This window comes from Leuciscus leuciscus, assembly GCF_965113295.1.
Source record: "Leuciscus leuciscus genome assembly, chromosome: 13".
NCBI lineage: Eukaryota > Metazoa > Chordata > Actinopteri > Cypriniformes > Leuciscidae > Leuciscus > Leuciscus leuciscus.
The window spans coordinates 23,795,737-23,822,070 of record NC_138737.1 but is presented as its reverse complement, the minus strand read 5'-3'; the positions used below and the strand labels follow the sequence as shown (position 1 = coordinate 23,822,070).

Here is a 26,334-nt window from a genome sequence, read left to right as displayed (position 1 = left end):
GTTTTCTTTCTTCCTCTGTGCAGATACCACTTGATGGCTGTTTCCGAGATCCATATGCAACGACCGTCTCACCTGCATATGAAGCCACAACCTCAAAAAGACAACTAGACCCACTGCTGAACGAACTATCCCAAAAGAAAAAGAAAAAGAAAAAAATACACAACGCAGAAACTTCACGGACCCTAATTGCATGTTTTGTTTCTGTGTCAGCATGCAATTACAGATGAACAACACAGATCATGCTTGTGCCTGTAACTTTTTCAAGTTACAAGAATGAACTTTTAAGTGTCTAAATTTGTATTTTGTGAGAGTTTTTAAGAACTCTCAAAGAGGGGACTGAAGGGTTACAAATTTAAGAATATGTTTAAGATCTGCTGATCCTATTTCCTTACATAACATCACATAAAAAAACTAAGATGAACTATACTGTATTGGGCATTCAAGGTGAACATGAGGGCATACATTTACTGATTATATTTAACAGTTTCCTTTGAAGGGGTTTTGTTAGTCTTTAATCTTCCTACTAAGAGATGAACTATGTGTGAATGTTTCATAGTCTTAGTTCTCATGACCATTTGTTGTTTATACCATTTGGGGGGTACCATTATCTCAGTTGGGGGTAATTGCCTCTATTGTCTTTAGATGATTAGATTCAGTGGTCATCCCTAAAGGCTGTGTGTAAGTTCAGCACCTTTAAGGACAGCCCACTGAATTGCCTATAAGACACCATGTACCGTTACATACTTTAGATAATGTTGGAAGTACTGCAGCCACGTACAGCGGAGTTCTCAATAAAGAATAACTTCTGTTGAACGCAATCCCAACTGTCTCCTGGTCTTGCGTCGAAGAAAGAAAACTTTCCAACAGCTGCTAGCACTGGTGGTGGATTTAGCACGCTAGCTGCATTTGAGGAGCCTTTCTAGCCATCTAACTTTGTTTTTCCTAGTAGACATTTTGGAACAGAAACTTTCAATCGTGCATTCACACCAGCTTGGTTTAACAAATGGAAGTGGCTGCATTACGTGACTGAGACCATTCGAGTTTTGTGTTTTGCTTGTCTGAAAGCAATAGAAAAAAAACGTATCAATGCAGACAGTTTTAGGGTAGACAACTCATTCGTGTCAGGCGGCTTTGGAAACTGGCGTAAAGCCACTGCAAAATTCAAGGAACATGAACGATCAAAGTTACACATGGATTCAGTTCAAAGACATGCTGCTTTGGGTAATGTGCCTATCAATGCCCTCCTGTCTGATGCTCTTGCCGAACAGCAGGGGACTGCTCGACATGTTTTGGAACTACTGTTTAGATCCATCAGATTCCTAGGCAGCAAGGGGATGCCGTTCAGGGGTGACACCACACGTGATGGAATCCTTTATGAACTGATGTTGAAACGCACCTATGATCTCCCTAAAGAACGAGAGTGGGTGATGAGAAGAGACAACTGGATGTCCAACACCATACAAAGTGAAATTATCCAACAGTTTGCCCATGCTATTCAGAGGGATATTGTCGCCCGTTTATCGGAATCCAGATTCTCCGTTCTCGTGTAATTTGCAATTTGTTGACGGCAGCCTGGAGTCTCACTGTCTATTTTTGGGATTTTATAATGCACAGGACAACACTGGACAAACTCTTTTCTCCTGCATCAAGGATGTGTTTTTGAGACTGAACATTCCAATCGAACGCCTTGTAGCATACTGCTTTGATGGAGCCAGTAATATGTCCGGGTGCCTTTCAGGAGTGCAGGCTCGCCTCAAAGAATTGTGCCCTCAGTCAATGTATGTACACTGTAACAACCAAGCACTGGACTTGGTGCTCCATGAAGTTGCTTGTGAAGTGAGCCTTGTGGCCGACACGTTGAACTTTGTACGGGGTGTTGCTACTGTAATTGGAGAATCGCCAAAGCGCAAACAGCTTTTTGAGTCGCTTTTCGGTTGCGATGAGGTTGCGGTTAACATCCTAGGCCTTTGCCCGACGAGATGGTGCGTCCGTGCCACAGCCATCAAACGCGTCTGTTTCTCTTACAGTACTCTTCTGGCTACACTCAATTTGCTGAAAGATGACAAGGAGATTCTCAGAGGGGACAACAGATCAAAGATTGGGGAACTGTGGAACCAAGCCTGAAAAGGGAGAACATTTTTCGGTCTTCTCTGTTGCCAGGTGTAACACAGGTTAGAATTCAGCTATTTAGGAAACAGAAAGAAAATAATATAATTTTCAAATAATTATATTTCTAATAAAATACTGAAAGTATTAAACAAAAAGCTGAATAAAGTCATTGCAGTTTAAAATAATAAATTGATAAAATGACTAAATGCCTAATTAACATATTCAGTCTGGACGGAGACTGCGCGTGACGTCATTGAGACGAGACGCGAAAGCAACGAGACACGCATTGCTGATCGCGAGAGAAAAAAAGCTAAGATGAATCTGAGGCAAATATCTAAATAATCCTTTCTAATATTCGAATAATATGATGTATAATATTTTGCAGACCTATTATTTAAATATATTGGGTTATTTTTAGAACGTGATTGTTGATATTGCCGCTGATGATTGTTGATTGAGAACCCCTGTGAAATCCAATGTGGGTTAAAAGCATATGAACCCCGGATTTGGTGAGTTTCTAAGTAATATTTGTTCAACTTACTGAAAACTGAATGTTATAATTGTTTACTGAAGTTCTGAAGTGTTTTATGTTTGTAATAATTTCTGAAGGAGTGTGAAATGTGATGTAATATTCCAATTAAGCACTTACATGCTATATTGCGCATAATTACATATTCAGGTATGTTTTATATATGCTGAATATGAGAGAAAATGGGTTTTTGAATACTATTTTCATATAGATTGATAGATGATTGATGAATGTGTAGTGTGTGTATATTGTGTTGTTCTAAAGAAAATGGTGTGTAAATGCTTTTGAAACTTAAGACGCTGTTTGTATAAACAGGTCAGGTTTTTTTTGTGTGATTGGATCACACCCTTCATACAACGAGATGGCGAGCCTCCCAACCGAATCTCTGTGAATTTGAGAAGTGCAGACGGAGTAATCCTGTGCGTTCCAATGGATTAGTGCTTCTACTGATCAGGTGGAATCCAATTCATTGCATATATTCTGGTCGGTATAGGATCTGACTTTTCCTTAAGCGATTATTTTGCACTATTGACTGTTGAAACAAAGCTTTCATCTACACCAAGAGACTTTTGCACACACTAACATATTTTTTCCACTTTGGATGACAAAGAAACATTCATTTATACACAGACTGAGAAGTTATTGACTGTTATATTGTTGGAATTGTGGAATTGTTTTCAAATTGTTACAAATTGAACTATTGTGATATTGAACTTTTCTTTTCTTATTTCAGTTGTTTTAATTTGGGTTCATATTTTCTATGATCTTTTATATAAAGATATAAAAAACCTAAAGATAAGAAAAGCTCTTATTAAACTAACAGTTAGTAAAACTAAATATCTATAAACCAAAATTGAAACTAAACAACTGAAATATAAGTTGAATACCTAGAAACAAATAGAAAAGAAAGCTATTTATAAACCTATTTAAATAGCGAACAGAGCTCAAAGATACCAAAAAGAACAACAAGGGATTGAAAAGAACAATTATTTCATTAGTTTTTATTTATTTTTCTTCTATTGTTGTTGTGGTTGTATTACATTTGTTTTATTATTATTACTTTTGCACCAACAAAATACATTGAGTTATTATCCAGCTATTATCTGTGTCCTTGTGTGCCTTGATCACTTACCCTCCTGTAACGAACCTAGTCACTGGTCCAATATCAGGTGCCTAGAGTGACCTGTCCCTGTGTCAAGTAACTCTTTTGCTACACAAGCACTGTTCGAACCCTGCGAGGCAGTGGCCCGGGGCCTGCAGAGCTCCAAAGCAAGTGCCCTTGGTGCACTTGAATGCGCAAATGTGCTCAAAGATCGCTTCGTGCTTCGTGATTATGACATTGTGGAGGAGATGGTCCACAAGGTTGAAGCATGTGCCTCAGAGATTGACCTGAAAATGCCAGACACCACCGCAAGAGTGAGCAGAACCCCAGGCCGCTTTCGCCAAACCACGGAACCAGAGGCAGTGGCGCACAATGCAGCAACAGTGATTTGGCGACATCAGTTTTACCAGGCTGTTGACTTGGTGTCAGCGGAGCTGAAGAAACGGTTTGATCAAGAGAGTATGACACTAGCAGCGAGCCGAGAGAGGGCAGTAATAGTGGCAGCAGGAGGAGGAACTGTTGATTTGGAGCCCCTTCAGCTTCCCAAGGAGCTGGACACAGACCGCCTTAATCTCCAGCTCAAAATGCTTTGCGATGTCACCAGAGAATCTCAGTGTAGCACAGTGAGAGATGTAGCATCATGCCTATCTAAGCTCCATTCTCAAATGAGAGCTCTGTTTACTGAGGCTGAAAAACTCATACAATTGTGTCTGTTTACCTATATCAGTAGCCTCATCCGAGCGATCATTCTCCAACTTGCGCCGATTAAAAACATGGTTAAGGTCCACCATGACACAGAAGAGACTCACACACTTGTCCCTGATGAATGTCCACACAGACATTTTGAATGCTTTGGACATCCATTCCCTCATGAGAGACTTTATCTACCCACATTTGGAGTAATTTAACAGGAGCACCCTGCTCAAGGTAAAACGTTTGGTTTATTATGAGCTGCCGCTGAGCAGTTTAACATAACATAACATAACATAACATACGCATTAATTTCACACTGATAATTTTGCTGCAAAAATTTATTTGGTTATATTATTGTGTGCTGTGCAAATTGGGCTTTTGAAACGGTGAAAATGTGCCTATATTTGGATATGTTCGTGTCCGCTGTGCGCTGTCAGCCTGTGGACCGTTTTAATTATACGTAGGCTATTTTTATGTTCTTATTAGCTGTGTCCTGTGAGTGTGTGTCTGCGCCCTGACAGAGCCAGAAGTTTAAATAATGTAGGCTAATGAATATGTGCTGTTAAAAATATTTGCTTTTGTGGATATGTTCTTGTCCGCTGTGCGCGACAACCTTTTGGACCTGTTTAACTATGTCTTGGCTATTTGTATGTGTCTGCTGTGTGCAACGGAGTTTGGTTACAAGATTGGTATAAATATGTTTGATTCTTATTAGTGTGTGTTTACTTTGTTATTAGACTTAGACATTATTAAGAGGTGTCCACCTGACACGCAAAAAATGCACCTCCCACTACAGCACCCCCAACTTAAAACCTCTTCCCACGGCCCTGCACCCAGAGCTGTGGGCAGCTGTTTTTGCTGCGGCGCCCAGAGAGCTATTGGGGACCATTTGTTCATGTTGTCTGAATGTTTTATAATGGCAAATATATGTCAGAGGTCGCACGCCTCTGGAGCAACTAGGGGTTAAGTGTCTTGCTCAGGGACACATTGGTGTCTCACAGTGGATTCGAACCTGGGTCTCTCACACCAAAGGCATGTGTCTTATCCATTGCGCCACCACCACCACCCCTGTCGTATGGATTCATTAACCTTTAGTTAATGTGTAAGGTGTTTTGATTTTACTTCATTTAATACAATTTACAAAATTCGATTTTACATAATTTACTTAGAGTAGTTCACTTTAAAATGAAAATTACCCCATGATTTACTTACCCTCAAGCCATCTTAAGTGTTTATGACTTTCTTCTTTCAGACGAATACTATCAGAGTTATATTAATAAACACCCTGACGCTTCCGAGCTTCGTAATGGCAGTGAATGGCAACCATCAGTTTGAAGCTCAAAAAAGTGCATCCATCCATCATAAACAAACTCCGCACGGCTCTGGGGGGGTTAATAAAGGCCTTCTGAAGCAAAGCCATGAGTTTGTGTAAGAAAAATATCACTGGTTCACCAGTTCAAATGTGCCACACAAACGGTTAAACTCTGACTGAATCTATCAAGGGCCTAAAGTCACTTTTTCCTAACTTTGTGATGATGCTGATTGTTGTAATGTCTTTATATTTAGGTCAGTGGTCTGTTTACACTTGAGATTTAATTTCCTTTTAAACAGTCTCAGTTCCCTTTTTTTTCTTTTTTCTTTTTTCTTTTTTTCATCCATTTAATTTATTGATGTTTGTTATATGCTTTAATTTCAGCAGTCTGACAGACAAATCTGGCATAAATTATTTCATAGATTGTGTAATTGATATGGTACAAATCTTCACTGTTTATATATATCATTTATGTTTTGACACTATTAGACACACTTATCTTTTTCCATGAAGGGCCTGCCAAAGAGTCTTGTCTTTAAAAAAGGCTTCCAGTCTTCACCAACTTAAATCTACCTAGATACTGATGACATCTAAATTCCATCCTCTCATTGGTAGATCATTGGCAGAGGAAACTTCTTAAAACTGGGCTGCGTTCAGCCCCAAGAAAAAGTTGCTAAACGTTTTTTAAACGGTAACGGTGGTGCGTTAAAAACACCCTGTTCTGATGATGCAAGAGTTGCAACTATGGCAGCTGAGAAGGCCATTCTTTGTGTTCTTTTTGAAGAATTTTCAAAGCCTGATGAAATCGGTATAAATACATGTTTAATACTGCAAAATACGCTCGATGTTACAGTCACTGCCCATGCCGTCCAGAATAAAATAGAACATCCCAATCGAGTGAAGGGATTTGTGGAAACTGTGGTTCCTAATTATTGTGATCCAACATTTGCCTCCCGTCCCATTACAGGATGAAAAGACAAACACCACAATCCACAATCACTCCTATATAGGCTTCCTACATGGGCCCAAGGTAGTACCCACATAGGTAATCTTGTTCATTTAAAACTCAAACACATGAAAACCTTAGTAAAAAAAATACTAAAATGTATTTGAAACATTTATTTTATGCTAAGTTTACTACAAATACATTTACATATGTATGTACTAAATACAAATACCCTGCAATTGTACTTTGGTATCCTAAATTATATACTTAAAGTAAATAAGAAGAACAAATTTTGTACTTAATGCACTTTAGTTATCTGGAAGTAGTGCTGAGGTTAAGTGTATTTGTTCTAAAATGGATCTATTGTAAGTATACTTTAGGTACACTTTATTAATAGTGATATTAAAAAATGTTTTTTGTTGTAATATTAAAATATGTGCATTGTGATTGTGTAATAAAGAAATGCTCCAAATGAAGTTTAATTATAAATTAAATATAAGTTTTTGGTGATGTGACAATAAGTATGTTAATGGGTTTGAAGTATAATTAGTATGAAATAAATGTGTTTTAAATATATTTTGGTATAGGTTTTTTTTTTTTTTTTTTACTAGGGAAGGAGCATCCGAATGAGTAAAGTGACTGATAAAACAGTAATTTACACTCTGAAACACTGAAATCTACAGAAGAGTTGAGAAATATTATTGGTCTAAATCTCTTATGTTTTTGTAGATGCCCGTTTCTGAGTATTCTTACATCACCTCTTCAAAAACTGGTAACTGCTATTGATAAGAGATTTGTTTACTTTATATATATAACTAAGTTAATTAATTAATAAATTCAATAATTTCACTTAAATGGCAATGAAAATTACCTATTAATTGTCATTTAAGTGAAGTTACTGAACTTAAATATACAAGCTTGATAAAAATTATCATTCTAGAAGAAGATTTCAGAAGGCACTTAGAGGCTTTTGCAGCTGAACTCTTCATATATACACTCACCTAAAGGATTATTAGGAACACCATACTAATACTGTGTTTGACCCCCTTTCGCCTTCAGAACTGCCTTAATTCTACGTGGCATTGATTCAACAAGGTGCTGAAAGCATTCTTTAGAAATGTTGGCCCATATTGATAGGATAGCATCTTGCAGTTGATGGAGATTTGTGGGATGCACATCCAGGGCACGAAGCTCCCGTTCCACCACATCCCAAAGATGCTCTATTGGGTTGAGATCTGGTGACTGTGGGGGCCATTTTAGTACAGTGAACTCATTGTCATGTTCAAGAAACCAATTTGAAATGATTCGAGCTTTGTGACATGGTGCATTATCCTGCTGGAAGTAGCCATCAGAGGATGGGTACATGGTGGTCATAAAGGGATGGACATGGTCAGAAACAATGCTCAGGTAGGCCGTGGCATTTAAACGATGCCCAATTGGCACTAAGGGGCCTAAAGTGTGCAAAGAAAACATCCCCCACACCATTACACCACCACCACCAGCCTGAATAGTGGTAACAAGGCATGATGGATCCATGTTCTCATTCTGTTTACGCAAAATTCTGACTCTACCATCTGAATGTCTCAACAGAAATCGAGACTCATCAGACCAGGCAACATTTTTCCAGTCTTCAACTGTCCAATTTTGGTGAGCTTGTGCAAATTGTAGCCTCTTTTTCCTATTTGTAGTGGAGATGAGTGGTACCCGGTGGGGTCTTCTGCTGTTGTAGCCCATCCGCCTCAAGGTTGTGCGTGTTGTGGCTTCACAAATGCTTTGCTGCATACCTCGGTTGTAACGAGTGGTTATTTCAGTCAAAGTTGCTCTTCTATCAGCTTGAATCAGTCGGCCCATTCTCCTCTGACCTCTAGCATCAACAAGGCATTTTCGCCCACAGGACTGCCGCATACTGGATGTTTTTCCCTTTTCACACCATTCTTTGTAAACCCTAGAAATGGTTGTGCGTGAAAATCCCAGTAACTGAGCAGATTGTGAAATACTCAGACCGGCCCATCTGGCACCAACAACCATGCCACGCTCAAAATTGCTTAAATCACCTTTCTTTCCCATTCTGACATTCAGTTTGGAGTTCAGGAGATTGTCTTGACCAGGACCACACCCCTAAATGCATTGAAGCAACTGCCATGTGATTGGTTGATTAGATAATTGCATTAATGAGAAATTGAACAGATGTTCCTAATAATCCTTTAGGTGAGTGTATATATATCAAGCACTGGAAGAAGATTTTTTGGGGAGAACAGGCACCCAACAGAGAGACATATTTACCACGATTATCAACTTCAGTAAGATGTTAGTCAATTTTAACCATTGCTTCTAAATCTTACATTGGGATTAATATATTATGTAGTTAAAATTATTATACTCATCATCAAAACAGTCATTTCCTCTACCAGTAACAAATATGAGTAACTTTTTATCCTTTTGTCTTTCTTCCTATAAATTGACAAAGAAAGGAGAACATGTCACCATCATCAGTCCTTTATTTAGTTCACTGAAGAACATCAAGGGAAAGACCCTCAGACGTGTCATAACAGGATAAATGTGGCTACAGGTCAAACTATTAGATGGTTTGTTTGGTTTTGGTGTACCAAGTTGCTTTTTTTAAAGCTACAATTGTGTGATGTGACGTGACATGCTCGGAATTTGTGCTCATCATTTCACCTATTCAAGTGCACACACACAGCAGTGAGTATTGAACACACACACACACACACACACACACACACACACACACACTGTGAACACACCTAGAGCAGTGGGCAGCCGTTTTTGGATTGTTCTTTATCTACTACACTGCACTGTCACTTCTGGTATGGATTCATTAACCTTTAGTTATGTGTGAGGTGTTTTGATTTTACTTAATTTAATACAATTTACAAAATTAGATTCTACATAATTTACTTAGAGTAGTTCACTTTAAAATGAAAATTACCCCATGATTTACTTACCCTCAAGCCATCTTAAGTGTTTATGACTTTCTTCTTTCAGACGAATACTATCAGAGTTATAGTAATAAACACCCTGACGCTTCAGAGCTTCGTAATGGCAGTGAATGGCAAACCATCAGTTTGAAGCTCAAAAAAGTGCATCCATCCATCATAAACAAACTCCACCCGCCTCTGGGGATGACTAGCTTCCGGCCAAATGGCCATTCGCAGTCTACTTACGCTTAAAGAGCAACTTGCGCAACTTGTGACATCGGAAGTAGCGTAGTGCGTCATGGCGTAGCGTAAATATCAGCAGTACGTCGCATTACTCACATAAGTTGCGCTTTACACTTAAGTGCAATCCGTATTTTCGTTTGGCCGGAAGCTAGTTATTTCAAATATTGAAAACACTTTTTTGAGCTTCAATCTGTTGGTTGCAATCCACTGCCATTATAAAGCTCGGAAGCGACAGGGTATTTATTAAAGCAGCACTCAGTAGCTTCGGGACTTCTTCGCTGTATTCTCGCTTTTTGCTCGCAGGTTTCTCTCTAGAGCTCCCCCCACAGCTTCGGAATAGATATTTGACAACACTGTTGTAAAAACTCGTTGTTGATTCTCAGACACCAGAGGCTATAGATCAACGACATCAAAGCAGATGGGATGTTCTTTAAAACGTCTTCTTCATTCGGGTTCGGACAGCGTGAGGGAGCGCAATAATGACAGCATTTTAGCAGATTTCTTTTGGCCGTAAAGCAATTGCTTACATCGCGAGACCTGATATCACACGAGACTTCCTGACGCAATGGCCGGCGGCCCGCCGGCTCAAAGTTGCAAGTGCGTATTTTCCGCTCACGGGCACCAGGGGGGTGCGAAACGACCACCATTCAACCCGAAATAAGTAATATAACCATTCCAATGACTCCGAAGCTGTTCAGTTAAGGTAAAAAAAGTTACTTAGTTCACCTTTAATATAACTCTTGTATTCGTATTCGTCTGAAAGAAGAAAGTCACATACACCTATGGCTTGAGGGTGAGTAAATCATGGGATAATTTTCATTTTAAAGTAAACTACTCCTTTAACATGTGTAGTTAGGATTCTGAATTAAGTGTAATGTTTCTCTACATATCAGAAATATACTGAGCCACTATTAGAAATTAGAGCTGCAATTGTTGAAAGATTTTGATCTCGATTCAAATACTCACGCAATATTTTCCTAAATGACAACGATTTGTATTAAACTTTTGTCAAGTAAGATCACAGTGAACATTTATATCTGTGTTGGCGCTGTCAGTAGCCACATTATTATTATTCTTCATCAGAATGAAATCATTCTGATTGATCAATCTGAACATAGTGTTTACATGAATGCTAAGTCATTGGGTTGATGTGCATTTATAAGTCACAAGCTTCAAATCTGATTTAATCTTTTGATGTGCACGAATATGCAGTTTCCTGCTGTTGTCACAAACTAACCATCCTCCGTTGTTTTAAAAAGCAGACTTATATTTACCTATTTCAGGTCCTTATTAGGAGACAAGGAGCACACAAAGCTTTGCTGTGCTGCTTATATTAATCAAGCAGTAAAAAAACAATGCCCAGATGCCAAAAACAAGATGAGATGAGAGTCCGAAACAAGCACTTGTTGGACAACGTTGTCCTGCACCACTTCACAGAATGATGAGGAGATCATTTTAGATTGACACAACAGTCATTTATAATATTCTTATATAATATTACAACAACATCAGCTCGTTATCACAGAAGAACTGAGATAAAAGTTTATAGTTCAGATATAAACACAATAGCAATCAAAATAGAGTAAATCAACTTTTGCAAGAAACTTGACACTTAAAGATAAAGATTTCGCATTGTTACACAAACAGGTGGTGACAAGAGACTGGTAAACAAATGTATTTGTCATGTCATATTCATTCAATAGATTTGTTCAAAAACTCTGATTCATCCAGTAATGAAACAAGTATTTTAGTCAGAAAATCATTCAAACTTTTTTTTTTCATACATTTTAAATTGACTGCAGAAATGAACATTTTGTCAGAACCTCTAGTAAGTACATGTTGTTAAGTTGTCTGTTCATAATCGTGATCTCTGTCTGAAACACTAAAATAATCGGGATTCTCATTTACACTTAATACTAACTTAAGTTATTAAAAATGTGACTCTTAAGTCAAGCCATCCTGGAAATGTAAGAATCATCCACACCTGTGATCACCTCGATTATTTTCCAAAGACACAAAGAATAATATTTTTGTATTTTTACTTTAAAAGCAAAAACCATTAGCAATAAAAAATAATTAAAATACATTATTATGCATCATTTTGTAGGCCCATTCTATCATGGACTGAGAATCTGATTGTGAGAAACTACCCAATATTAAAATGACAAAGTCTTGAGACAAATAATGTATTATTATTATTTTTGTTTATAGATTTTTTGTTTTTGTAATGGTTAACTTTGATCAATGAATGAATTGATGCTTTCTGTTATGAGGATGTGTGGAGATGAACCCAATTGCAGACAGTAGTCACAGCAACACAGTTTATTGTACAAATAACAGGAAAAACAAAGCCCACGAGGGGGCAAAACAAGACAGGATTGACAAACAAGACTAGACTAAGACTGACAGAAAACTGAACAATAAACTAACAGCTAAGACAGGATCAAAACACTTCACAAGACTTCTCAACAGGTTACTCACAAATGAATCTTCACATAAAGATTGGCAATGAACCGGCACAGGACAGCAAACACAAGGGGATTAAATAGGGAGAAACTAATGAGGGAAACAGGTGACGGCGATGATACAATAATGATAACAAGATGAGATAACAAGGGGGCGGGGTTACATGACGAGACAACGCAAGCACACAGCCAAACAAATGGCCATGTGCTTACACACAAAACATGGGCCTGTCATGATCCTGCCTCAAGACCAGGGAAAATCAGAGACAAGAAGGCAGAATCATGACACTTTCAAACACATTGCATATTCATACTTTATAAACTGGTTTTATTAATACAAAATGAAATCCGAAATAGTCTGAATAAATAAACAATAATTCTCTATTCATTTCCCATATGCCCTTCCAGTGACATTCCAATACCATGACCATTCCAATTGAAGTTTATTCAATTATTGGAGTAATTTTTTTTATTTTTTTATCCTGAGTAAAAGTTGTTATTATTTCATAAGGTATTGTGACATGTATAAGTAACATGATTTCTCTAAAATTATAATCTCTAAAAAAAACTCATTTGTTTTGAAGAGGTTCTTCAGAAGACTGCACAGATCAACTGGCAAGAAACTGAGAGGGAACTCTCAAAATAGTCTGGGACAAGAGATGGAGGAGGACAGTGTCCAGAAATGACTGTCTGCAGTGTAAGCTGATACATGTGTAGTTGCTGCTTCTTCTAACTGTCCCCAGTTTATTTCCTGTTCAAATGTTCAAAGCTTTCAGTAAAGACTGGGTCAAATACAGTTTCAAAATATGTATTTTAACTATTTTAACAATTAGGTATATAACTTTAAAGAGATACTCTTTAACATGACATAAATCTGCTTCTTTAAATATTGTCTCTGGAATTTCAGAATATAGCATAATATGTGATGAATAACATAATTTGAAAAAAGTTCAATCTCACTGTGTGCTCTAATGCTTTAAAACGGGTTTGTGTGGTGTTGCTGCTCATTTAGATGGAACCCAGATGATCCCTAGTTGGGCCACATGCATTTGATTCCTAGTTGGGCCCCACCTAAAGCCCTGTGAAATCCTGCATAAAACCTAAATGAGTAAGTTGCTGGGGCCAACATGGAACCCGTGGACCCACTTACAGCCCGTATTTCAGCCCATGTATAGTAACCTTGTACCCACAAAAAAACTAAAGTTGGGACCAAGATGGGTCTTGTGCATGTTGCCCAGTTGGGGCCCACCTGTTTATAAGTGCCATCCTATATGCAATCCATGTGGGCAGTTGGCATGGGGCCATTATGTAACCCGCGGACAATCCCATACAGAGCCCATTTTTCAGCCCATTTCAAACCAACATGGGCCCAACATACAAATATTGGCAGCTGGGACTGAAATGGGTCTTGTGCATGTTGCCCACTTGGGTCCCATCTAGTACCAAGTGCAATCCTACATGAAATCCACCTGGGCAATTAACATAGGGCCATTATAGAAACCGCGGACAATCCCATATAGAGCCCATTTTCAGCCCATTTCATACCCATATGGGCCCCACATACAAATGTTGGCTGATGTCATTAGTCCAAGTAAAGACCTTATTCTGAACATAAAACATTTTCTTATTTGTGGTGAGCAACTTAAATGTTTACAATATATGAAAAAGTGCTTTGTTTTTAATATGACATATTATTTAGATATGTCTCTCTTGTAATCGGATGGTTTTGGAAAGTGGTTTAGGAAGAAAATGCTATAACCAGTTCATGCTTGTGGTTTTGTTTGTCAAACGCCACGCTTCTGAAACGAAACCATAAGGAGTTTATTTTCAGCAATATGGGAAATGTCAGCGTTTTCTTTCTGATGAGTGGGCAAAACCAGATACACAAGACCACAGACAGAATATCAATATTAAAGTTAAAGTACATCAAGTAAACAATGATGATTTGCCAATCTAACCAAAAATAATTAATAATACTGTTATTACAACATGAACAATTGTGCCACAAAACAGGACGTTTTAGTCTGAGATTCTACAATGTTATGTAAATCGTTTACATTGCAAACCTTTAATTTAAATACCATCTCTCTTTAAAAACAGAATTACTTCAATAGTTGCTAGACTGCAATCTTCCATCTATCCATTCTCTAGACTGCTTGTAATTTGTGGGGTCCACATGTTGGAGAATATCTCAGTACCTCAGGTTAAAGACTTTTAGGTTTAGACTGCCATCTTGTGGTTGTTAATATTTCACAAAGCCAAGATCAAACCCCTTAGGTTTTTAATTATGGTGATATTTACTGTTGGGATAATACTGCCATCTAGAGGTTATAAATAAAAATTATACAGGCTCTTGTCTCAAACACATTAAAGCCACCATAAAAATCTAAATTTTATGGATTTTTTATTTTACAGTGTGTTTGAGGACTGCACAACCAGATCACATCAAAAGCAAACCACAATGATCCAATCAATTCCCAAAGGACAAAATCAAGTCAATGTACGTCACAATAGGAAAGAAAAGACTATCGTTATCAGTTAAAAAAATGCTGTAAAAGTATTATGGTGAATGGGACACTTTTTGCCATTGAAATGACTGGAAAAATGGATAAAGTGTCCCAATCAACCTGAATTCACTCTATTTATATTATTATTTAATTTTTTTACTTACGTGACAAATTAGTAAAGTTCCAACTCATATGAAAAAGGTAAAATGGGTTATTTTGCAGTTTGGTTTATTTATTTCCTTTGCCTTTTCATCAAGTTGTTTGTGGTTTTAAAGCCAAATGCTCACCCCTGCACACCTCCTGTCTATTATAGGGTCTGTGCCAAACTGATATCTGTAAAAATTTATTCTGGGACCTGGAATAGATTTAATCCAGTGATCAAAGTTTTTTATTGTTCATGTGTTTTTGTATTCACTGCCATAGACCTTAGTCAGGACAGCACTATTTTTTATTTGAAAATGAGGCTGTGATGGATAGAAGTACAGTGTGTTTAATATATATTGAAGAATATATAAAAATATATAAAAAGTGTGTTTACAGTTTTTCTCAGTCGCTTTGGTGCATTTCTCACATCACTATTTACATTTGCACAACAGTTAGTTCAACCTCCACAACATTTAGTCGTTTGTGCACATCGTAGTAGCAGTTTCTCATTCCTTCTAACAAATTGCAAATGCTTTTGGACATGCATCAATTGCTTTCATACAACTCTCTGCTGTTTTATAACATTATCATTTGCTTATGCCATGTCAGTCAAAATTAACTATACTTGTGAATGCTGAATAGTCATTCCATATAAAACTAATAGTCCTCATTTCATTACTTGAGTCATTACATACAAAAATTGTTTAACTAGTTGTCAAAATCTGTCAAGCAAATTTTACACTTTTTTTTTTCCTGAAAATGTCTCCTAAATTGTACAATACCAGACAGAGAGGAATGTCTGGATGTGCATGAATGATTACAGTACTATGTATGTTGTATGTTCAGTTCCAATATGTACTGCAATATTGTCTCCAGTTGTGCACAGCTCTACCCAAAGGGAGTTTATATTTGTTGTAAATAAGGGTGTATTTTTTCTTTTGCACAATGCTGTGAACAAATTAGAATTGCAAAGAGCATATGCAGTAAAAATGTGAAACATACATATTCAGTGTCTTGTACTCAGTTACCTCACTAAATACAGTAATGTGTAACTTTACTGTATTTTTCAAATGGCTGTGCAAATAGTATATAGTGCTGTCTTGAGCATTTTCAGGTAGTGTCACCAATATCTGACTTTTTTGCATTGGAAAACATTTACAGAGTAAACTGTCATAATGAAAACATGACAAAGCCATTTGACTATCTTGTTCATAAACAATGGTGTCAGGACTTTTCATCTTGATGACACTGACACTTTCATTGACATGAATACTTGCTTTTGAGGAATGAGCTATCCATTTTGAGCAAGTGACACGCTTTTGCAGGTTATCAACTAGGTTTTGCAGTTTGTACTAATTGTTTTGAGAACTGGGATCTTTATAGTGCGGGCCATTGTAAAGACTAAGTCTATCACTCGCAGCCTCATTTTCATTCACAAGAAAATCCATATGACTTCTATTACTTTGCGGCTTTGATTGTCATGTAGATGAGCAGTCTTGTGTGATTGAAGTCTTGTGACTGAAACATGATTGGAATTCTGTTTTAATGAGTGTATATTCCATAGACTATATGATCAGTTTTATTTTTCAATAAATTAAAAATTAACGTCCCACTTTCACTTTAGAATTATTAAATACTGTGACTCTTTATAAAACATATTCGATTTTGAATTGAGCATCTGAATCATTAAATATGGTTTAAAATGTATTAAAATATACATTTCCCAGAATATTTGTGTCACTTTTAAGGACTTTTATATTCTATTTTGTTTATTTTATATTCTATTTTGTTACATTAATGTTACATATAATTATTACTTGTCAGTCATTATGTTCGTCTTGTATTTAAACTCTGTTATGTCCAGTCCCTTGTCGGTTCTCGTATGTGCTTAGTGGTTTGTGATTTTCTCCTATGTTTTCTGAGTTTTAGGTTTAAATAAGGATTATTCTGAGTTCATATTTCGCCTTGTAGTGCGTGCAGAACAGACCGTTACAATTTAATGCCCAGGCATTATAAAAGTATTTACAGTTGTGGGAAACAATTAATGTTTTTCTTAGTGTGCTTAAAGGTTGTTTCAGCGATTTCAGGCCCAAACATAAATGATCACATTCATCTAATCTTTCCTAACGATCCGCTAGCTGCCCGCCCCATAAGCATGCCGTCAAAAAAACGCGTCTCTGTAGGCAGCCTAGGCTCTGAGATCTGCACACAAAAACAGTTGGTTTCACTACCACTCAAAACCAAAATAAATAGTGTTCCAACCAATCACCGACAGGGGGAGGGTGTTGTACGGTGGCCGAGAGAGCTCAACGCGCTGCAACTGAAGAAAACACACGCAAATAGAAAAACACCTGCAAATTAAGAAAACATCTTCATCAGTTTCACAACACATGTGTGCTCCAAATACTCACAACACAACCAAATACAGAAACGCTCTGCAAAAGTTCACAACACAACCAAATACAGAAACGCGCTGCAAAAGTTCACAACACAACCAAATACAGAAACGCGCTGCAAATAGGACAGAACACAACGGAAATGTTTCCGGGGAAGCCAATAAGTGACGGACCCGACTGGGACGTGCTTACGGAGCTGTCTACTTTAATTTAATTTAATTTATTCTTTTATTTTTGTTGCAAAACGTACAGAGATTACACGTTTATGACATACAACTTTGTATACAATATACAAAATGCATTTGTAATATGTTCAATGTCATAAGAATACTAATCAGAAAAGAACAAGCTGAAGACTAAAATAAATTAAAGAAAAAAAGATAGAGAAAAAGAACATAAGGTAAAGATATTAATATATACATCAGTTACATTGTACACATTCATGTTATGTTAAAATAAGTTTCATAAGAAATGTTAGAATGAAGGGTCCAAATCATAGACAGTAGGCAATATAAGAGGTCCAAATATGAGACGGCGCTGCGTTGTCATGGGAACATCCCAGGTGAAAATAATGAGGAAATTACATTGGCTTTCGTTGCTCCCTTCATCAAGTCCGTTCCAAACGGCTACATAATGGCACACAAGAGCCCCGCTCCCTCCAAAGTGCCCACTTCAAGGGCTCTGCCGTCTGCCCTTTTAAGGGAGTAACGTTAGGGCATAGGTAATGCTCACGAGCAATAAAAAACGTCCCAGCTGGGTCCGTCACTTATTGGCTTCCCCGGAAACATTTCCGTTGTGTTCTGTCCTATTTGCAGCGCGTTTCTGTATTTGGTTGTGTTGTGAACTTTTGCAGCGCGTTTCTGTATTTGGTTGTGTTGTGAGTATTTGGAGCACACATGTGTTGTGAAACTGATGAAGATGTTTTCTTAATTTGCAGGTGTTTTTCTATTTGCATGTGTTTTCTTCAGTTGCAGCGCGTTGAGCTCTCTCGGCCACCGTAGTGTTGTGAGGTTTTCGCGTGCAGCCATCATAGGCAGCCGTGCACGAGCGCAAAACCTCACAACACCCACCCCTGTCGGTGATTGGTTGGAACACTATTTATTTTGGTTTTGAGTGGTGGTGAAACAACTAATTTAACTGGTTTTATTTAAGTCAGAAATGTCATTTAATCTGACTATATTAACCTTACAAATTAGTTTACATAAGTAAAAGTAATTGTAATGGGTTAGGTCAAGTAACAACAGAACCTTGAAATAACAACTAATGCTGGTTACCATTTTGACTCCGGCCAAACAGTGACTGTGTATTTAACTGGATATGCTTTGAAATGTAAGGATCAAAGTTCATATTAACAATCTGACATGCAAAAATTACCCAAAATCTTAACACAGAACTGAGTGAGTTACTCACTAATACAAAAAAAAGTCAAAAGCTCATTATTTTTATTTGTTTTTTACTGCAAAAATAAAACAGTTTGTCACTGCAGTTTTGTATTTACACTTGCAGACTGAAGGAATCATGCTAGAAAAAGTTTAGCAAGCTGACAGGTGAAAGAGGAAACCTTTTATTCCTGCTAGATACAGTCATGTCACTCTGTGTGTTAAACTCTGAATGGATGATGTAAAAGCCTTTACAGAGGAAATACCTGATTTTTCACCTCTGTTAAATATTTCTCTGACGTTTGCTCGACTCTCGTCTATCAAGATGGAGCTGTACATAACCATTCTCACCCTTGCTGTTGTTCTTTCAACCGATGCTGAATGTAAGTTAAAGTTTTATAATCAGGATGTGGTAAAATGACAAAACTGTTCATGTGTAACACCATTAGTCATTCATTCAAAACCTGCTTGTGTTTTTCTTAAGGGTTTTACAGTAAGTGTTTCCTTTCACACAACCATTGTTTGAAACAATAAGACCGTGTAAATTGAATAGAATGTCTATGCAATGTGTTATCAGAAGTTGTAGTCAATGAAGACATGGCAAGACAAGTTTCTGTCAGATTTGAGGGTTGAATAGACTACACAGTTGCAGGTAATGCTCTCTAAACAATTAATAGCCTACAGTTATCTGAACACATTATAATTATTGTAGAATGCTCTTGTATTTTTTTAAATGTTCTTGTATTCAATAAATTCCATACATATTTTTCTATATTATTTATTTAGGGTCGCATTTTTTTCTGATCCAAGGTTCTTGCTTTTAAAATATTAACAGACAACTAATGTAAAGCCATATTCTGAAATGTGTTCATGATTCCAGTCAGGATCGGCTAAAGAGTTACTGAACTTATTAACATCTGCGTAGGTTTTGCTCCCAAAACTTTAAATCTATGACCCTCCAATGGTTTTGGAAAATGGATGGATAGACCTTAGAAGTTATAACTATGAAAATATAGCATTAGAAGAACATTCTGATAGGTAGCATATATTATTAGGTCACTCTACATGAAAACACAAGCAGTTGATTTCTAACCCCAGTGACATAAAAAAAAAAATAGCATGTATAATGCCAACAGTACCGGCCAGCATCACACATGTACTGGGGTTTTTGAGTGGATAATTTGAAAAAAAGACCTTGCAGTACTGAACTCAATAAAAAAGTTAATTGATACAAACAATAAAGTTGGCTTGAGTAAGCCTGATCAGAAAGTATGAAAAGTTTGAAGGTTTTCAGTTTAAAGAAGTTTGAAGTTTATAGTAGTTTTAAAGCTTAACATTATAATGTGTTGAAGGCAACATATAGATAGATAGATAGATAGATAGATAGATAGATAGATAGATAGATAGATAGATAGATAGATAGATAGATAGATAGATAGATAGATAGATAGATAGATAGATAGATAGATTAAAAATATTAGATATGGTGTTGCTATGAAGTGTATCCTGGGTGGTTGCTAGGGTACTCGGGGTGGTTGCTAGGGTGTTGCTATATGGTTGTTTGGGTATTCTGGGTGGTTGCTAAGGTGTCGCTATGCAGTTGCTAGGGTATTCTGGGTGGTTACTTGGGTGTTGCTATGCATTTGCTATGGTATTCTGGGTGGTTGCTAGGGTGTTGCTATTCAGTTGCTAAGGTACTCTGTGTGGTTGCCTTGTGCTTGCTAGGATACACGGGGTGGTTGCTAGGGTATTCTGTGTGGTTTTAGGGTACTCGGGGTGGTTGTATTCAAATATTTCATGCATGTTGCTTACTACACATGCCAGAATCACTGTAACAGCCCTTTCCTGAACTATTATTCCTGTATACCCCTTTTAGCCTTTGTTAAGTTGTTAGCTATGGAAGTCATTATCATCACTTGATAAATTAAAAGTATTAATCAAAGTGAATGATTATGTTTATTTTTTTGTTTGTCATTATTCCATTACTCACACTGACTTCAAGTCCTCACATTACCTATTGGTTTGTATACAGCTAGATTCTTCATTTGCCAGTTATGCAGCTAAAATAGTTTTACAATAATTTTAGATGATTGAGATTTATTTCATTTCATGTATACTCAGATTATAACAGACACACAACGAGTTGATGAATAGCCTACATAAAGCAGTTGGATAGTTAATGCTTAATTTCACAGATATGAAAGGGACCCATGTCCTTAAATTCACAGAAGCACAATTCAGGTTTGTAACAGTTTATAACAAGGAATAGTTATTGATGGCTTCACACAAAAGTACATCACAGGTACAGAATGAGAATTTAAACCATAAAAATACATAATACATTACACTCAAATTGCCCAATACTGCTTAAAACATCATGGGATGGCATCCTTATGAACCTCAAGGTGTACAATGTGAGGGAACAAACAATGTACAATCATAACAAAGGAAAGAAAGAAAAACTAAGTATTTTGACCCAATTACCAGCTCAAGCACCAGGACAGACAAAAAGAAAACAAAAGAAGAAGAAGAAAAAAAAACCTCAAAATAATAAGAGCAATAAATGAGCTCTGTAGAACTGATATAAAAACATACTGTAAAGAACACCTTTGGTTTACCCCTCGCACACAAACAAAGTGATGTTTTGGAATTAGGAGGCTTGGGATGAGATGCGTAAAAAATTTGTCCTACACAAAATATTGTTTTAAAGACAAAAACCATACATTTCTTGAAATAAAACATCAACAATCATGTCAGTATAAGCGAAATAATTGACTCAGAGTCATAGCTATTTCATGTGTATAACTATTGACTTTATTATGCTCATTCAATTTCAGTAGTCCATGAATATTTTGGAATTCATGGATGCTCCGAGACCGATGGAGAGGATATGCATGGAATCGATGGAGAGGAAATGTGGCATGCCGACTTTAATCAGAAGAGAGGAGTAGTAACAATACCTGATTTTGGAAATCGTCTTGTATTTCCTGATTTTTATGAAACAAGTGCTGTTGAAATGAAAGGATGCAAAAGTGATGTAGCCTTTTTGACTAACATTTTTAAGAGCCCACCACCAGAAATGGGTAAGGCGTGAAAATGTGCTATTAAATCTTACATTTTTGAATGAACATCAATACTGCATATGTACATACAGGGATATGGTAACTCTTTATAAAGGGGATCATTACTAATTAATATCCCATCTACAAATGCATTAAAAGTCAGTGGGGCAGTTATAACAACATAACAATTTAACTCTCGTTATGAATTCTTAATAATAATGCTACTTTTAACCTTATTTTATTCAAAACCAAATTCATGATTTACGCTATGATGCATGAAGTGAACTTTTAATCTATCTGGAAACAGAAATTAAATGATAGTTACATACTGTATATGCATCCAGTGTAATCAAGTTTTGCCTCAAAAGTTTACAGTGGTATCTATATTTGTTTGAATTAATTAGATGCACCACAAACATCCATCTATCCAAGGGATGATGTACAACTAGGTGATCAGAACACCCTCATCTGTCATGTGACCGGCTTCTATCCTCCATCTATCAGCATCTCATGGACTAAGAATAATGTTAATGTGACAGAGGGCATGAGTTTAAGTCAGTACCGTCCAAGGGCAGATGGTACCTTCAGCGTCTTCTCTACTTTTAGGATTACACCTATTGAAGGAGACGTTTACAGCTGCACTGTGAACCACATAGCTCTTCAGGCTCCTCAGACCAAAACATGGGGTGAGTGTCATTTTCAAATCGAAGAAATGGATGTTAGATTTCAGTGCAGCTTAATAAAAAAACTAAAAAATCAATTCTTCTTTCTGTTAATATTTCACTCAGCCTCTAATGTCCTATTCATGTTTTTTTTTCTTCAGATGTTGATGTTGCCCTCCCAAGTGTTGGTCCAGCTGTGTTCTGTGGAGTGGGTCTGACTCTTGGATTGTTGGGAGTCGCAGCTGGAACTTTCTTCCTCATTAAAGGAAACAACTGCAACTGACTTGGAAACAAAGTTCTTCCGAAAGTGCTTTTGACTAACAGCCCATATGTATAATTTTTCTAAGTTTATCAATGCCTTATCAGAATCATTCAACTTGAAATAATGGTGTATATAGTGACCCGTGTTAGAGTATAATTGCTGCTGTATTAAACGTGTACACAGAGCGGCCTACAAACTTCTTGCTGAGTTCTTCTTCTTGAGCTGACTTCTGCTGATGAAACGGCAAAACATTCTTCAGTAAAAATCTTCTACAATTGTGTAGCGACAATGGGTAGAAAGCAACCACCAACTAATCTTCTTTTTGAATATTAATTCAAATTCTCTACTTCTCGATGACTGAGGGGGGAAGATTTGTTCAGAACGTCTCATGATCATCACCGGTCTGACTAATTGAAGGAGCCCCCGGCACTATCACATAACTGGTCAATGGCTAGCTTTGTGGCCTAATACGGACTGGTTAAGATAAAGACAGTGTCCGCACAGACCAGAGCCATAAGTCACCCATCCCGGTGCCAGAGAGTCTGCAAAAGACCCTTTAGAAGAAGAATCGACACCAGCAGATGTTACTGAAACCCCCGACTACATTCCTGAACACCTCCTCATTAAGACCTCTGAACAAACAGAGTTCTGTCTCTTCACCAGAGAACTGATTCTTATCAATAACTATACATAAAATCATTCAAGAACAATTTTCAATGGACTCATGATCAAACAATCATGCAACTACCTAATCCTGGGTTGTTTCCACCACTTATATGTATATTTTAATAAGATAATATGTTTTGATCCCATTTAATTCAGGTAATAGTTATTATATTAACTATTAGAAGGAGTGAATGAATGAAAGTGTGTACTGTTTCATATCAATGCTATCTTACGAACACAACTAGCAAGATGGCTTGAATGATATCGGTGTAATATGTTTTGATCTTCTTTTAATTAGAAATCATGTCTAAACTGTGGCCCCTGTTCTCTCTGTTAGTAAGGAGAGCACAGATAAGCATGATTTACGATCAGAACTGAAAAGAACGTCACCTCCTAAATTCAGCCAGTGTCTAATTGGCCAGAACTCATCCTGGAGGTTGGACAAAATTTTAGTTTAAAACCTTAGACCCAAAAACAAAGCTCTCTCTCTCGCTGCTCTCTCTCTCGCTGCTCTCTCTCGCTCTCTCTCTCGCTGCTCTCGAAGCTCTCTCTCTCTCTATAGGAACCATGTAAACGCGCAAACGAAATAACCCAAATCAAGATCTGAAGAACATGGGTTAAATAGCTTCATTCAAGCCATCATCATCTACTCTCAATTTCCTTTCTTTTCTTAGTTTCATTTCTTTTCCGTTGTGAGTGTCGGTTCTAAGTTAAGTTTTGCGACAAGATTTCGAGCCACGTTTCTTCTGCAAAGCCAGCTTCAAACAAAGACTTTCATTCCGCCAGCACACCACGTGACTGACCCCGTGATCCAGACATCAGGCACGAGAGAGACCGAACGGACCGGGAAAACCCCTTTCACGCAACAAAAAGGGAATCCCCAAAAGCAAATACGCAAGTACATCCATGCAGGCTAAAATCTTAACTGGTGTATTTATATAACTTTAATAACCTGCCTAAAACGATAGAAGGGTTAAATTAATGATTGATGGTTTGTTCAGGTCATGTCTAGTGTATATGGAATCGTGAGATTTCATCCTTTCACTCTTAAACCCACTCTTTCCTCACTCTATCCCTTTCTGCAACGCGTATGAATGTGTATGTGTGTGTGTGCGTGTGTTTGTGTTAGATATTAGCTTTATGTGTTAGTAGTCTATATAATCAATAAAGTATTGTTTGTATTTAAAAGAGATTACTCGTGTGTGCTTATCAGATTTATTGTCTTGAACTTCGATTTAAGTTACCTATGCTGTTACCCTTAATTTACTTCGTAATTTATTGTTAGCTGGGGATTAATTCTTTCTTGACCAGGAAGATATTATATTTCCTAGAGTTAATACTTGTTTATGCTTTCTGTTCATTGGATGAACTGATAAAATGATCATACTATTGATTCTGCTACAGTAAATTCTGAAGATAATTAAAAATAATTAAAATATTAATTATTGGTCATATTCCGTTATGAATAATAATTAATAATATTTATACGTGGGCGTATAAACGCTACATTAAATGGTGGAGAAGAATGCGGGAAGTTTAACCTAAATTGTAAGCATATACGAAGTAATTATATTTTCATAGTATGCGAAGGGAGAGATCCGAACCTCCGAGTCTGTGTGTATGACGTATGCAGCGAGCGCCGCGCGCCCTGTTTGAATGAATGTGAATACACAGAGAGAGCTGTTACTCTAGTCTAGGCTGCCTGCCTATTTTTATTTTATTTTAAACTGCAGTAAAATAACCCAAGATATAAGATCTCACACAATGATAAGGTAAGGATTGAGCGTGTCCCTCAATCTCTGAAATACTTTAATTATAGCTTACTGACGTCTGCGTGTTCCAGCGTCTTTCAAAGCTGTAACTTATGTGTGTTTGTATCAGCCAGAGAGCTTAACGAAATTATACTGCAGTAATTAAAATAACCATGTAAAGGACGGATGAGCGTGTCCCTCGTCTAACGTTCCTTATTTATCTGATTGTCACTCAGTGCGTGTTCCACTGCAAGGACGAATATTCTCCTCACAGATTAGTCTTTATTTCTCAGGTTGTCCGTGCGTGTCCCACGGCAATCCCCGTGATAAACTATAAGCTTATCTGTGTCAGTTCAATTAATTCTCGCGTAAACACTGCGTATGTCCGAGTGTAGTTGAATAGGAATTATTTAAAGTTGTGTTCAAGTAAAGCTTGACGTTGAAACTTAACCAACAGTTAGGAACCCTGTTGTTTTTGTGTGCTCAGATAACATTGCACAGAGACGATCCGCCGAGATCGCTATTGTTCCATCTATTACAGCGCAAAGCTGCCCTTTAAAGTTAATCTCACTCTTAAACAACTGAGTGAAGCCCCACGTCGTAAAAACTACGAGTGGTGTCCTTCATTTGTATTTTTGAAATGCGCCGACATTTCACGTAATATGATCGACGTGCATATTCTTTGAACATTGTTGAAATGTGCCGACATTTCATGTAACATGCATTACTGTTTACAAACTGCAATTCACATGTTTGCCCACTAGCGTTGTTTTGTCACCATAGTTACAATCGTGACACGGAAGTCTTAACCAACGCTTCCGGGGGAACTCTGACCCTCGCATGATCAGAGCCACAGCAAAGCCCTGACCACAGTGTAAACAAACCCTTTGGTGGCTAAGCTAGCTGCTAACCCTTGGCTAAGCTAACCTAACCTAGGCAGTTGTTCACAGTGAGGCCTATATGCTAAAGCCTTAAGCATTATTTACGTTTGTCATTTGTATTAACATCAGTGGTTAAATACAGTGTCTGTTTGAACAACGTTAAAGTGATTTAACCATTTAAACACCTTGATTTTTACACCTGTTGGTCTTTTCTTCTTTCTTATTTTACCTGTCTAATATTTTAATTACCCATATTTTCCGTGAAAAGGAAATTTCGTTTGCAATT

General features: G+C 37.2%; 1 protein-coding gene across 2 annotated transcripts in view; it reads left to right on the top strand.

Annotated features, from left to right (window-relative positions):
- Window positions 1-24,239, top strand: part of LOC309512729 (H-2 class II histocompatibility antigen, A-Q alpha chain-like) — an 86,619-nt gene extending 62,380 nt beyond the window's left edge. The window contains exons 1-4 of one of the 2 annotated variants that reach the window (XM_082188452.1): window positions 19,004-19,147; window positions 21,602-21,847; window positions 22,231-22,512; window positions 22,650-24,239. In XM_082188452.1, the coding sequence (XP_082044578.1) occupies window positions 19,090-19,147; window positions 21,602-21,847; window positions 22,231-22,512; window positions 22,650-22,771 (708 nt within the window). In that variant the 5' untranslated portion in view covers window positions 19,004-19,089 and the 3' untranslated portion in view covers window positions 22,772-24,239. Of the gene's footprint in view, window positions 1-19,003; window positions 19,148-21,601; window positions 21,848-22,230; window positions 22,513-22,649 lie in introns of those variants that run through there. The other variant, XM_082188454.1, reaches the window with a different exon arrangement.
- Window positions 24,240-26,334: the final 2,095 nt, after the last annotated feature.